Source organism: Gymnoscopelus braueri, assembly GCF_963280865.1.
Source record: "Gymnoscopelus braueri genome assembly, contig: SCAFFOLD_206, whole genome shotgun sequence".
Lineage (NCBI taxonomy): Eukaryota > Metazoa > Chordata > Actinopteri > Myctophiformes > Myctophidae > Gymnoscopelus > Gymnoscopelus braueri.
In genome coordinates, this window is record NW_027660382.1 from 38,329 (window position 1) to 52,466 (window position 14,138).

General features: G+C 41.3%; 1 protein-coding gene across 1 annotated transcript; it reads left to right on the top strand.

Annotated features, from left to right (window-relative positions):
- Positions 1 to 788: 788 nt before the first annotated feature.
- LOC308081607 (butyrophilin subfamily 1 member A1-like) lies at positions 789 to 13,015 on the top strand (the record flags this gene model as incomplete). Its single annotated transcript, XM_080457968.1, has 5 exons — positions 789 to 912; positions 3,846 to 4,181; positions 11,082 to 11,345; positions 11,686 to 11,823; positions 12,996 to 13,015. Exons 1-5 carry the CDS (start codon positions 792 to 794, stop codon positions 13,013 to 13,015), a joined length of 879 nt encoding a protein of 292 aa, XP_080314094.1. The 5' UTR covers positions 789 to 791.
- Positions 13,016 to 14,138: the final 1,123 nt, after the last annotated feature.

Sequence of the window (14,138 nt, forward strand, 5' to 3'; positions counted from 1 at the left end):
CACCTCTCCCGCTTAGCGGAGAGTGTGGCGGTGTAGAGGGGGTCTCCCCAAACGCGTGCGTATGTCACAAGTGTTGGCATCCCCAGCCGTCTGCGGTCCAGTGTCCAATTTCTATAGGCTATGCACTCCTTTGAACAGCATTTATCCATTTAGATACATTTTTAATGTTTTAAAAAACGTTTTTGTTACACAGAAACATGTGTTGTATAGCTTCATTTAAATGCTTAATTTATAGTTATAATGTGCAAATGAACCGTTTTTCAATGGTTTTCAATGGCTTCTTTTTACTCTACTCTTATTCTGAAGAGATCGTCGACCATAGAGACCGTTATTTCCATAGAGGTATAATATAACTAGAGGGCGGATTGCCCCGCCCCCAGCTATCATTTCAATGAATGTGCTCACTGGCGTTTTGAAGCACCCGGAAACCTGCCGGAAGTAGAATTATTGGTTCGATTTTGACCCCCCGTAGAGTTATGAGCATGCGCACTAGTGTCCTTTTTGCGTTCTACGGCAGCCCGTGTGTCAAGGATTGAACGCGAGATATTTATTAAATACACTCGAGATGCATATTTATATGTAAATGCATATGTATGTATGTATAATATGTTTACATATTTATATGTATAAATATAAATATCTCTCAGTATGTTTTGCGCGTGCATGTATTTCTCCCCGCATGCAGTTCCAGCTTTGGCCACTGGGGTGGCAGCTTCAATGTTTCTCAGCAACTCTGGGGGCTTGGTTATTTCTGCTCACGGAACACAGCTTGGAACAGCACAGCTGACAAGATGGGGGATCACTCCGTCTCACTGTTCTTTCCACTCATAGTTTTAAGAATTAAGTCATGGATGTGTATATATGTATACATGTTGCTGATCTGGAGCAGCTGTTTCAACACATCTGTCACAGGTATAACTTATATGTTACTTATTATTCAATATAAACCTTAGAACTGTAACTAAACTTACAGACAAGGAAGGGAGGGGCTTTATGAGTATTTTCTTTTTTCTACGTGCACGAACCCTAGCATCCCTATTCTGTCTGGAGAATTTGCACAAAGTAGCAGATCTACAAGCTTGTAGAATAGATCTGCGATTTAAGAGGTGTGGTGTGAGGGTAAATAGAGCAGAACAATACTGGCTCAAATGTGAAGCTTATAGTTTAAGCTTAAAGGAAATCTGGAACACGTTTGTTAAAATAAAAGTTTTTTTTTAATCTGTGTTGAGAGATATAGTGTAAAGTGTTAATGTGATGTGGGCCATGACCATTTATACAGCTCTGTTTTTCATCCTGTAGTCTCAGTCACTGCTACTCATCATGATGTGAGTGCGTGGGGATCTCATTTTAAATAAGCCAAGTGCTTTTACGAGCGATCCAGTTTAGAGGACATACGTATTGTGTATTGTACTTCCATGTACTGTTTCCATGTCTTTCTAAATAAAGTATTCAATCAATCAATCAAAAACACATAGGACCACAATGGAAACAAGCCTCTAGGACTGTGTCCTACTGTGTGTTATCCTTTTAACACTCATTGTATAATCGTACCTCTGTACTATTTGGAAACTGTTAATAAAGTATTCAATCAATATAACTGTCATATTATGCCATATATATGTGTATGTGTGTGTTTGCCTTTAAAGGGCAAGACCACTTTGGTAGAGGTATGGGTTGTGTATTTACCTTGCCATGATGTAACTTCAAAGGTGGACTAGAAATTAAGAATAATTGCTCCATTGATTAGAAATTGATAATAAAAAATATGCTCCCCATTGACTGTACACTGAAACAGCTCTCAAAGTCACTCTTTTAGCACATAAACGAACACAAACTAAGCTGATTCAGACAATATAGAACATCACCAAACCCAGTACTGTTTTTTTTTAAATAAAAATGTCAACTTCCTCAGGATTTTACTATTTGAAGATCCGGATCCGGATCCGGATCCGCCGATCCAGTCCAGGTTTTCTTTCTAATAAAAATAGCTAAATCAACAGTAAGTTAACATTTTTATTTAAAAAAAAAACAGTACTGGTAAATTATAGCCTTTGTGTGGATATATTGACATTAATTACGATAACTACCGTATGTAACCGGGTGTCGAGCAAGGAATTTACTATAATCGTTAAAATGTAAGACTACGTCACCTTGGTAATGGTTAAAGGGCAAGACCACTTTGGTAGAGGTTTGGGTTGTGTAGTTACCTTGCCATGATGTAACTCCAAAAGTGGGCAAGAAATCAAAAATAATTTCTCCATTGATTAGAAATTGATAATTCAAAATATGCTCCTCATTGACTTACATTGTACGGTAAAACAGCTCTCAAAGTCACTCTTTTAGCACAAAAACGAACGCAAACAAAGCTGATTCAGACAATATAGAACATCACCAAACCCAGTACTGTTTTTTTTTTGAATAAAAATGTCAACTTCCTGTTGATTTTGCCATTTTTAATAAGTAGAAAACCCGGACTGGATCCGCGGATCCGGATCCAGATCTTCAAATAGTAAAATCAACAGGAAGTTGAATTTTTTATAAAAAAAACAAACAGTACTGGGTTTGGTGATGCTCTATATTGTCTGAATCAACTTTGTTTGGGTTCATTTACGTGCTAAAAGAGTGACTTTGAGAGCTGTTTTACCGTACAATGTAAGTCAATGAGGAGCATATTTTGAATTATCAATTTCTAATCAATGGAGCAATTATTTTTGATTTCTTGCCCACCTTTGGAGTTACATCATGGCAAGGTAACTACACAACCCAAACCTCTACCAAAGTGGTCTTACCCTTTCACCAAGGAAATTAAACAATGTATAACCTTTTAAAATCGGGTTCCCCAACATATGCAAGTTCGCCAATGAGGACTGAGACTTTGAGTTTCCCCCAAACAACTGGAAGTTTATTTAAAGTTGTACAATGCAGAATCACAAATAACGATTTTTAGCAACCTCTGCTGGTCACTACCGTCACTGCATACAATTTCCGTAGTCCTCGATTACCCAGAATTCCATTCGTTTTCACCGGAAGCCGGAAGCGTTTCAAAAAGCGATCTTTTAATTGTTTTATACTATCTACGGATCGTTTCTCTTAGCCAGTGGAGCATTAGTTACCATGAGCTGTGCTTTCTTTTTCTGTTCTTTTTCGATCTTCCAATCCTACATTCTCTTAAAATCAGCGTGAGGTTCCTTTTTGTTATTAGCGCGGTAGTTCCTGGCCAAACAGGAAACCGTTGCGGTAGTTCCTGGCCGACGTCATGACGTCGGCGTCATGACGTCATGACGTCGGCCAGGAACGTCATTTTCCCGGGAAGGTCCCCCCGTCCACGTTCAATAGAAAATATATAAATAAAAGGCTTCCGGGGGTGAAATTCATGGAGTGGGTGTTGTGAAACTTTTGCCACTCACAAAAGATATACAATTTAACTTTAGTTTTGTTGAAAACGTTACCTAGTATGCCTTTAAGTTTAAGCACAGAACATATCAGTAATTCATTTATTAAATTATTACTACACGCACACGCACACACACACACACACACACACACACACACACACACACACACACACACACACACACACACACACACACGGATATTACAATTACAAACAACTATTGTTAATAAAGATAATAGCTGATGTAAAAGTGTTGTGATCTGCTATTTTTAATGAATGTTTCCCCTAGAGTAAGCATGCTGGGGTTTAAAGTAACTAGAAAGCAGGTGAACATTAAATCATCTTTCTAAATAACATAGTAACATACTGTAATGTTAATATGTGGACATGTTAACAGCATAGATACAAAAAGAAGATCATTGTCACTAAAGCCATTTGTTGTGTTTGTAAGGACAACAGGTGATCGGGTCTCAGGCTGTTGTGGCTAAAGTGGGAAATGATGTGATCCTTCCATGTCACACTGAACCATCTGTCAACATGGAGAGGAAGACAGTGGAGTGGACCAGACCTAACCTGAAACCACAGTTTGTGTCTCTCCTCCAAGATGGACGTGTCAATACTAGGTTTCAGAACCCGTTGTACAAAGACAGGACGTCTCTGTTTGCTGAGGAGCTGTCTCATGGTAACATCTCACTGAAACTGTCCAGGGTGCAGCTCTCAGACGAGGGGACCTACAAGTGTTCTGCTCCACACCTGCCCAGTAGAACTTTGATCCATCTCCTTGTTGGTAAGATTAATTTGTTAAAACATGGATGACAATATCCTCATGTCAGTAATATCCTTTTGTGCTTGAAATGTTTATTTTTATTAAACCCTGTTTTTAACCTTCTATGATTGATTATGTGTTTTAACTATGTAACACTCTGGGATCTGTGAATGAAAAGTGCAATGCAAATAAAATGTATATTATTAGGGCCCGAGCACTGCACAGTAGTGCAAAGCCCTATTGAAACTGCAATGATTATTTTCCCAATAATGAATCGTGAAAATGAAGGCTTACACGTACTCAAAACGTTATGCAACTGTGCACACACAACACAAGTGGTGAAAAATTACGTATTTTTTGAAAGACCACCAATAGGGACGAGCAATGGGGACGAGCTGTAATTCCTGAAGCTCCGCCCCCTCTGTCTTAAACAGCCATAACTTCGGTTCGCAGCATGCTACCGAGTACAAATTTGGTATGTGGACTAAGACCACCAATAAGGACGAGCTGTAATTTCTGAAACTCCACCCCCTCTGTCTTCCTATTGGCCGGCCTTTAAACAGCTATAACTCCAGATGGCAGCATGCTACCGAGTCCAACATTTATGGGTGGCTTTTTTAATGTTTTTTTATTCAAACTTTTTTTTTTCTGTTTTTTTTTTATTTTCCTTTTTTAGGTTTCGGTTCATTTGCTAAAGCTATGTAGCCTTAAAGGCTTGTATCTTGGACAGAACGTCGAGGGCCCGTTCATCGCTGCTTGCAGCTTTAATTAGGGCCCGAGCACTGCACAGTAGTGCGAAGCCCTATTGAAACGGCAATGATTATTATTATTAGGGCCCGAGCACTGCACAGTAGTGCAAAGCCCTATTGAAACTGCAATGATTATTATTATTAGGGCCCGAGCACTGCACAGTAGTGCAAAGCCCTATTGAAACTGCAATGATTATTAGGGCCCGAGCACTGCACAGTAGTGCGAAGCCCTATTGAAACTGCAATGATTATTAGGGCCCGAGCATTGCACAGTAGTGCGAAGCCCTATTGAAATTGCAATGATTATTATTATTCTTCTGATTCTTCCCAATAATGAAACGGGAAAATGAAGGCTTACACGTACTCCAAAAGTTACGCTACTGTGCACACACATCATCAGTGATGAAAAATTACGTTAAAAAAAAAAAAAAGTGGCCGTGGCCTAATGGCTCAATAGCGCCCCCTACAAAACTTCGTGCTTCAAGCCCGACAATACGGTTTCACCTACATCTATAAAAATCGGTACACACCTGTATCATGTCCCAACTTACGAAAAAGTCTCTTGGAGCCATGACCAAAACCAAACAAGAAGTTGGCCATTTTTAATTGATAGTTGTGTTTTGGTGTATTTCATGCCATTTTCACGGGTTGTACTTTAACAAACTCCTCCCAAGCGGATTATCGGATCCGCCTCAAATTCGCTCAGAGTACACAAAAGACGTTAACGATGAAAATTTATCAAAAGCTAGAGTTTTCGTAAAACGGCGTGACCGTGTCAAAGCGTCAAACTTCAACACCAAACAGGAAGTGAGAATAGCCGATCTACAATTCCTATTGGCTGGGCTTTAAACAGCCATAACTTCGGTTGGCAGCATGCTACCGAGTCCAAATTTGGTATGTGGACTTAGACCACCAATAGGGACGAGCTGTAATTTCTGAAGCTCCGCCCCCTCTGTCTTCCTATTGGCCTGCCTTTAAACAGCCATAACTTCGGTTCGCAGCATGCTACCGAGTCCAAATTTGGTATGTGGACTAAGACCACCAATAGGGACGAGCTGTAATTTCTGAAGCTCCGCCCCTTCTGTCTTCCTATTGGCCGGCCTTTAAATAGCCATAACTCGAGTTTGCAGCATGCTACTGAGTACAGATTTGGTATGTGGACTTAGACCACCAATAGCCTGGTAAACCCTCCCTCCGGAAATCTCAATTCCATTTCATTTCAGGAGTGAGTCTGGCCTGATCCGCCTGTCTGCAATATTGGCTGTGCTGGAGTTGGGCGGGAGTAATACCGTTGACTGACAACCCCTTCAGCCAATGATAATTTTTCCCCTTCAGCCAATCAGCAGTTCACCAGTCTTAATGTGACGCGACGGGACTTTTGAGACAGCCATACCCAAAATGGGTTGCCTTTTTCGGGTACAATGGTGTCACTGCCCGCCCCTACCGGTTCTCTAATTTTTTTTTTTTAAATAGGCTTTGTCATGATTAATTGACCACATATATGAAGTTAAACAACTAAATTCTATCCAAACGATATCTTATAAGTAAATTCCGTGCCTCAAAATAGAAGTTAGAGAGCTTTTTGAAGTAAAAAAATAGCGGAGAATTGGCCGCACAAGAAAAAGATGGCTGCCGTTCGTGTTTTGGGCTCACTCGAACTCGCCACCTGATTGGCCAACGTAAGCTGTCAATCACAGAACAATGAGCGACGACGCTGATAGGCGCGGCCGTTTGGCATACACAGCCAATATTGCAGAGAGGCGGTTCATGCCAGACTCACTCCAGGAATCAAATAGAATTGAGATTTCCGGAGGGAGGGTTTACCAGGCTAGACCACCAATAGGGACGAGCTGTAATTTCTGAAGCTCCGCCCCCTCTGTCTTCCTAGTGGCCGGCCTTTAAACAGCCATAACTTCGGTTCGCAGCATGCTACCGAGTCCAAATTTGGTATGTGGACTAAGACCACCAATAGGGACGAGCTGTAATTTCTGAAGCTCCGCCCCCTCTGTCTTCCTATTGGCCGGCCTTTAAACAGCCATAACTTCGGTTCGCAGCATGCTACCGAGTCCAAATTTGGTATGTGGACTAAGACCACCAATAGGGACGAGCTGTAATTTTTGAAGCTCTGCCCCCTCTGTCTTCCTATTGGCCGGCCTTTAAACAGCTATAACTCCAGATGGCAGCATGTTATAGAGTCCAAAATTCATGGGTGGACTTTTTTTTTTCCGAACTTTTTTTTTTCAAATGTTTTTTTTCCGAACTTTTTTTTTCCGATTCTTTTTTCCCAACGTTTTTTTCCCAACTTTTTGTTTCCCCAACTTTTTTTTTCCGAACTTGTTTTTATTCAATAGGGACGAGCTGTAATTTCTGAAGCTCCGCCCCCTCTGTCTTCCTATTGGCCGGCCTTTAAACAGCCATAACTTCGGTTCGCAGCATGCTACAGAGTCCAAATTTGGTATGTGGACTAAGACCACCAATAGGGACGAGCTGTAATTTCTGAAGCTCCGCCCCTTCTGTCTTCCTATTGGCTGGGCTTTAAACAGCCATAACTCGAGTTTGCAGCATGCTACTGAGTACAAATTTGGTATGTGGACTTAGACCACCAATAGGAACAATCTGTAATTTCTGAAGCTCCGCCCCCTCTTTTTTTCCGAACTTCTTTTTTTCAAATGTTTTTTTTCCGAACTTTTTTTTTCCGATTCTTTTTTCCCAACGTTTTTTTCCCCAACTTTTGGTTTACCCAAATTTTTTATTTCCCAACTTTTTTTTTCCGAACTTGTTTTTATTCAAACTTTTTGTCTGTTTATTTTTTTTTCCTTTTTTAGGTTTTGGTACATTTGCTTAAGCTATGTAGCCTTAATGACTTGTATCTTGGACAGAACGTCGAGGGCCCGTTCATCGCTGCTTGCAGCTTTAATTAGGGCCCGAGCACTGCACAGTAGTACGAAGCCCTATTGAAACTGCAATTTTTATTATTATTAGGGCCCGAGCACTCGCAGTAGTGCGAAGCCCTATTGAAACTGCAATGATTATTATTCCCAATAATGAATCGCGTTTTTGAGGGGCAATGCGTACTCCAAAAGTTACGCAGCATTGCACACACTTTACCAGTGGCGAAAAAATACGTATTTAAAAAAAAAGAAAGTGGGCGTGGCCTAATGGCTCAATAGCGCCCCCTACAAAACTTCGTGCTTCAAGCCCGACAATACGGTTTCACCTACATGTATAAAAATCGGTACACACCTGTATCATGTCCCGACTTACGAAAAAGTCTCTTGGAGCAATGACCAAAACCAAACAGGAAGTCGGCCATTTTTAATTGATAGTGGCGTTTTTGTGCATTTCACGCCATTTTCACGCGTTGTACTTTAACGAACTCCTCCTAGGCGGATTGTCGGATCCGCCTCAAATTCGCTCAGAGTACACAAAAGACGTTAACGATGAAAAGTTATCAAAAGCTAGAGTTTTCGTAAAACGGCGTGACCGTGGCAAAGCGTCAAACTTCAACGCCAAACAGGAAGTGAGAATAGCCGATCTACAATTCCTATTGGCTGGGCTTTAAACAGCCATAACTTCGGTTCGCAGCACCGAGTACAAATTTGGTATGTGGACTTAGACCACCAATAGTGACGAGCTGTAATTTCTGAAGCTCCGCCCCCTCTGTCTTCCTATTGGCCGGCCTTTAAACAGCCATAACTTCGGTTCGCAGCATGCTACCGAGTACAAATTTGGTATGTGGACTTAGACCACCAATAGGAACAATCTGTAATTTCTGAAACCCCGCCCCCTCTGTCTTCCTATTGGCTGGTTTTTAAACAGCCATAACTCGAGTTCGCAGCATGCCACCGAGTACAAATTTGGTATTTGGACTTAGACCACCAATAGAGCGTCGCAGTTCCCGCCCACTTCCTGTTTTTTTTGGTGCCGGAAGAAAAAACTCAATGCATTTTTCCATTGACATTTCCAAAAATATTTATATCTATTAATTTAAGCCTCGAATCAAGCCATCACGAGATGACATGAATCATGACCATAAAACGTTTTTTTCTGGGATTTTTTTTTATTTTATATTTAATTATATGATATACTATATTTAATAAATACCCTTTGTTTTGCCGTTTTCAACAAAAATAAAATCACAGAATCAAACGTTTATGGTCATGATTCATGTCATGTCATGATGGCTTGATTCGAGGCTTAAATTAATAGATATAAATATTTTTGGAAATGTCAATGGAAAAATGCATTGAGTTTTTTCTTCCGGCACCAAAAAAAACAGGAAGTGGGCGGGAACTGCGACGCTCTATAGGGACAAGCTGTAATTGATGAAGCCCCGCCCCCTCTGTCTTCCTATTGGCTGGGCTTTAAACAGCCATAACTCCGGTTCCCAGCATCGAATACCTACGAAATTCGCTAGGTACACTTACACGGCCAATAGGGACAGGCTAAAATTGCTTAAGCCCGCCCCTCTGTGTTCCTATTGGCTGGGATTTAAACAGCCATAACTCCGCTTCCCAGTGTCAAATAACTACGAAATTTGCTAGGTAGACCTAGACGGCCAATAGGGACAGGCTAAAATTGCTTAAACCCCGCCCCCACTGTGTTCCTATTGGCTGGGCTTTAAACAGCCATAACTCCGGTTCCCAGCGTCAAATACCTACGAAATTTGCTGGGTACACTTTGACGGCCAATAGGGACAGGCTGAAATTGCTTAAGCTATGTAGCCTAACTTTTAAGCTGATTGCCATACAGGCTTGTATCTTGGCCAGAACGTCGAGGGCCCGTTCATCGCTGCTTGCAGCTTTAATTATTATTATTATTCCGATTCTTCCCGATAATGAAACGGGAAAATGAAGGCTTACACGTACTCCAAAAGTTACGCTACTGTGCACACACATCATCAGAGGTGAAGAATTACGTATTTAAAATAAAATAAAAGAGGGCGTGGCCTAATGGCTCAATAGCGCCCCCTACAAAAATTTGTGCTTCAAGCCCGACAATACGGTTTCACCTACATCTATAAAAATCGGTACACACCTGTATCATGTCCCAACTTACGAAAAAGTCTCTTGGAGCCATGACCAAAACCAAAGAGGAAGTCGGCCATTTTGAATTGATAGTGGCGTTTTTGTGTATTTCACGCCATTTTCACGGGTTGTACTTTAACAAACTCCTCCCAGGCGGATTTATCGGATCCGCCTCAAATTCGCTCAGAGTATACAAAAGACGTTAACGATGAAAAGTTATCAAAAGCTTGAGTTTTCGTAAAACGGCGTGACCGTGGCAAAGCGTCAAACTTCTACGCCAAACAGGAAGTGAGAATAGCCGATCTACAATTCGTATTGGCTGGGCTTTAAACAGCCATAACTTCGGTTCGCAGTCTGCTACCGAGTACAAATTTGGTATGTGGACTAAGACCACCAATAGGGACGAACTGTAATTTCTGAAGCCCCGCCCCCTCTGTCTTCCTATTGGCCGGCCTTTAAACAGCCATAACTTCGGTTCGCAGCATGCCAAATTTGGTATGTGGACTAAGACCACCAACGAAATTTGCTAGGTACACTTAGACGGCCAATAGGGACAGGCTGAAATTGCTTAAGCCCCGCCCCCCTATGTGTTCCTTTTGGCTGGGCTTCAAACAGCCATAACTCCGGTTCCCAGCATCGAAAACCTACAAAACTTCCTAGGTACACTTTGACGGCCAATAGGAACAGGCTGAATTTGCTTAAGCAATTTAGCCTAACTTTTCAGCTGATTGCCATACAGTTTTGTATCGTAGACACAACCTCGAGGGCCCGGTCATCGCTGAGGGTATAAATATAACATGGATGAGAATATAACAAGAAAGAAATGAACAGGACAGAATAGGTTTCATTAAACAGTTTTTTTTAACAAGAATTCTCAAATTTGTCTCCTGAACTGTTTAGCTGCTACAGTATCCCCCATTATAATGCCACTAAATGAATTGTTTTAGCTTTAATAAATAGAACAAAACGCAGTACCCTGGAACAGTGAATTATTGACAACCAGCGCGTCTGGAAAGTAAACGTTTCCCCCGATTTAGCCTCTCGTGACTGAATAAGTTTGTCTCGAATGTTCGCCATACACGAATGATGGATGGATGGATGGATTATGGATAGATAGATAATCATGTTTATTTATGTTTTTACAGGGTCAGTGTCTCAGCCAGTGATCTCTTCAAATGGTGGTTTATCTTTGACATGTGACTCTGGGTGCTGTTATCCTGAACCTGAGATGTCTTGGCTGGACAGTGATGGAACCCTCCTCCCTGCTGGACCCTCAGTGACAGTGAATCGTTCTCAACACTGTTACATTGTCCAGAGGAATGTGACAGTGAGGACAGCAGGTCCTGTGACCTGTAGAGTTCACCTGCCACACACCAAACACACTGTTGAGACACAGTATGTCATCTCAGGTAATAAACATTTCCATCACTCTTTACCACCTTGAACAACCTCTGTAAACACCTTACAGTCTTACTGTCAGACTGCATTCAGTCAGTGTAACATCTTATCTATACATTTGGGAGTCGCGTGCATGCGTGGCTGTGCCACAGCCGTCTGCCAGCCCAGCCGTGTGTCTGTGTTGTTCATCCGGGTCCTACTTTTTTTACTCGACAGCTGTAGTGTCGAGTTTAAACCGTGCCTGTGCCTCTGCGTTAAACATTAAATGTTCAAGATTTTTCAAAATGACCATTATCACCATGAGAACATAAACCAGTGTTTGGAAACTCAAAACTATTGTTCTCTTTATAGAGGCATCTTCCTCAAGCCCCCCTGAACCCCCCCTCATCACTCTGAACCAACTGATCATTAAGATGCTGGTGTTCACTCCTTATGTGATTTCAACCTTCCTCTACTTCTCTATACTGAGAGACAGAGCTAGAGCTAGAGGTGAGTTATATAAGCACACACCTGTGTCCATTTTACTGATACTATACAGAGACATATTAACCTGTGTCCATCATACACAGGTCCTACATTCTAGGGCCCTATCTTACACCCTGTGCTAAACGGCTCTAAGCAGTGCAAGTATCATTGCTAGTTTGAAACCGACTCAACTAGTTAGTTCTTGACTCATCTGTGTGCTGATGGCTGTTGTTCTTATGTAATTATTAATTATTAATTATTAATTAAAACCCCAATTTAACCAGTCCAAATATAATTTACTGAACAAAAACATGACTTTGTTAATTAATGCATGTTCACTTCTTCTCTCTCTCTCTCTCGCTCTCTCTCTCACTGCCTCTCTCTCTCTCTCTCTCTCTCTCTCTCTCTCTCTCTCTCTCTCTCTCTCTCTCTCTCTCTCTCTCTCTCTCTCTCTCTCTCTCTCTCTCTCTCTCTCTCTCTCTCACTCCACCTCTTCCTGCCTCTTCCTGCCTCTGCCTTTTCCCTCGAAACTTATTGCTGCTTGCAGCTATATTTATTATTATTATTAAAGGGACTACACTAGAGATGCACCGATTGGAAAATCCTTGGCCGATACCGATTTCCGTTTTTTTTTAATGCTGACCTGCCGATACCGGTTTTACCGATACCGATCTAAGAAAGAACTATAGTTATTATTTTTTTGGGCTATTCTTTATTGAATAGTTGACTTTCAATGTCTCAATTGTTCATATAAAACATTGAACAGGATGTTAAATGCACAGAGAACTCCAAGTATTTGCAGGTAATTCCAAGTATGTGCAAATGTAATTGGCAAATCATTAAATCAACAACTAACTCTTAAACTAAACAGAAAATGCCCCAGGTTACTTGACAACAATGCCACCATGTGGTGGGGTAAAAAATAAACGGACTGGCTGATATTAGCATTACATCACTGATGTCAGCATACAAGAAGACACTATTGTGTCTTGTATTTAAGGCACTTGCAAAAATGCCACCATGTGGTGGGGTAAAAAATTAACTGACTGGCTGATATTAGCATTACATCACTGATATCAGCATACAAGAAGACACTATTGTGTCTTGTATTTAAGGCACTTGCAAAGCCATTGCCTTCTCACAATAAATTGCATATTACAGGACATTGACCTTCTCTCTTTTTTTTCTTTTTACAGAACAGAGGCTTTTAGAATAAAGTGCACCACATTACAGGAAAAAAAATACCTTTTTCCTCTTTTTATACATCTCAATAGCAAAAATAAGCACCTTAGAGGACCTTGTCCAGTTATAGGTAAAACGCAAAACGGCCCGACTTGAAGGAGACGATGTTAGTTCGGTAGGAACATTGTAATAATAGCAGTAGCAGTTGTAATAATAGCAGTAGCAGCTGTAGCCACGTGAGCAATGATTGGTAGTATGTATAGTAAGAAGCTAGCAAGGGAGCATGATGCTAGCATAGCTCATGAATGGAGGGAACAGCAGTGTTAGGAAGAAACACATGTTACAGTAGTTCGGTAGGAACTTGTAGTGATGGCTATAGCAGCTGTGGGAGCAATTTTGGTAGTATAGTAAGAAGCTAGCATGGGAGCATGATGCTAACGTAGCTCATGAATGGAGGGAGCAGCAGAAAAGGGGGGGGGGTGGAAAGACATTAGGGGTGGGTAGCAGGCACAGGGTTAAAGATTGTTCGAACGCCATTTAAATTAAATACATTATTTTTTAATGATTTATATATAATGTATAATGTTATGTTTTGATATAGCCAGGCAAACACATTAGCCTATAGCTTAGTATAGCAATGCATATGTTCATGTAAGAATAGTAGTAGGCTAATAAACATAGTTATGTTACATTATTAGCAGTATGTTAGTAACTTATAACTTGCCTGGGATCCAGAATTGTGGCCACAGTGTAGAGTGGATTCTTCTCGATGTCGCCGAACCTTCTCTGGACCGCTTCCAACAGCGTCACCTTCGCGGTGCCCACACCATGGTCTGTGTCTGCTGTTCCCTCCAAAATGCGCTTCAGTGCAGTGATAGCAGGAATGACATCTGCGGCTGTTGCTGCCGAGGAGCTAATTTCTTTAGTGAGTTCCTCGAAAGGTGCAAGGAGGCTCAAAACATCTCCTGCGTATGCTCCCAGGACACGTCTCTGTTCTAGCAGCGACTGCAACATGTAGAACGTGCTATTCCACCGAGTGGGTACATCTTGCTGCAAGCGTTTCTTGGTCTGACCAAAATCCTCCTGGATAGCATGAAATCTTGAATAGGCTAGCGATGAGTGTTTAAAATGAGTTACCATTTTCCTTCCTATTGCCA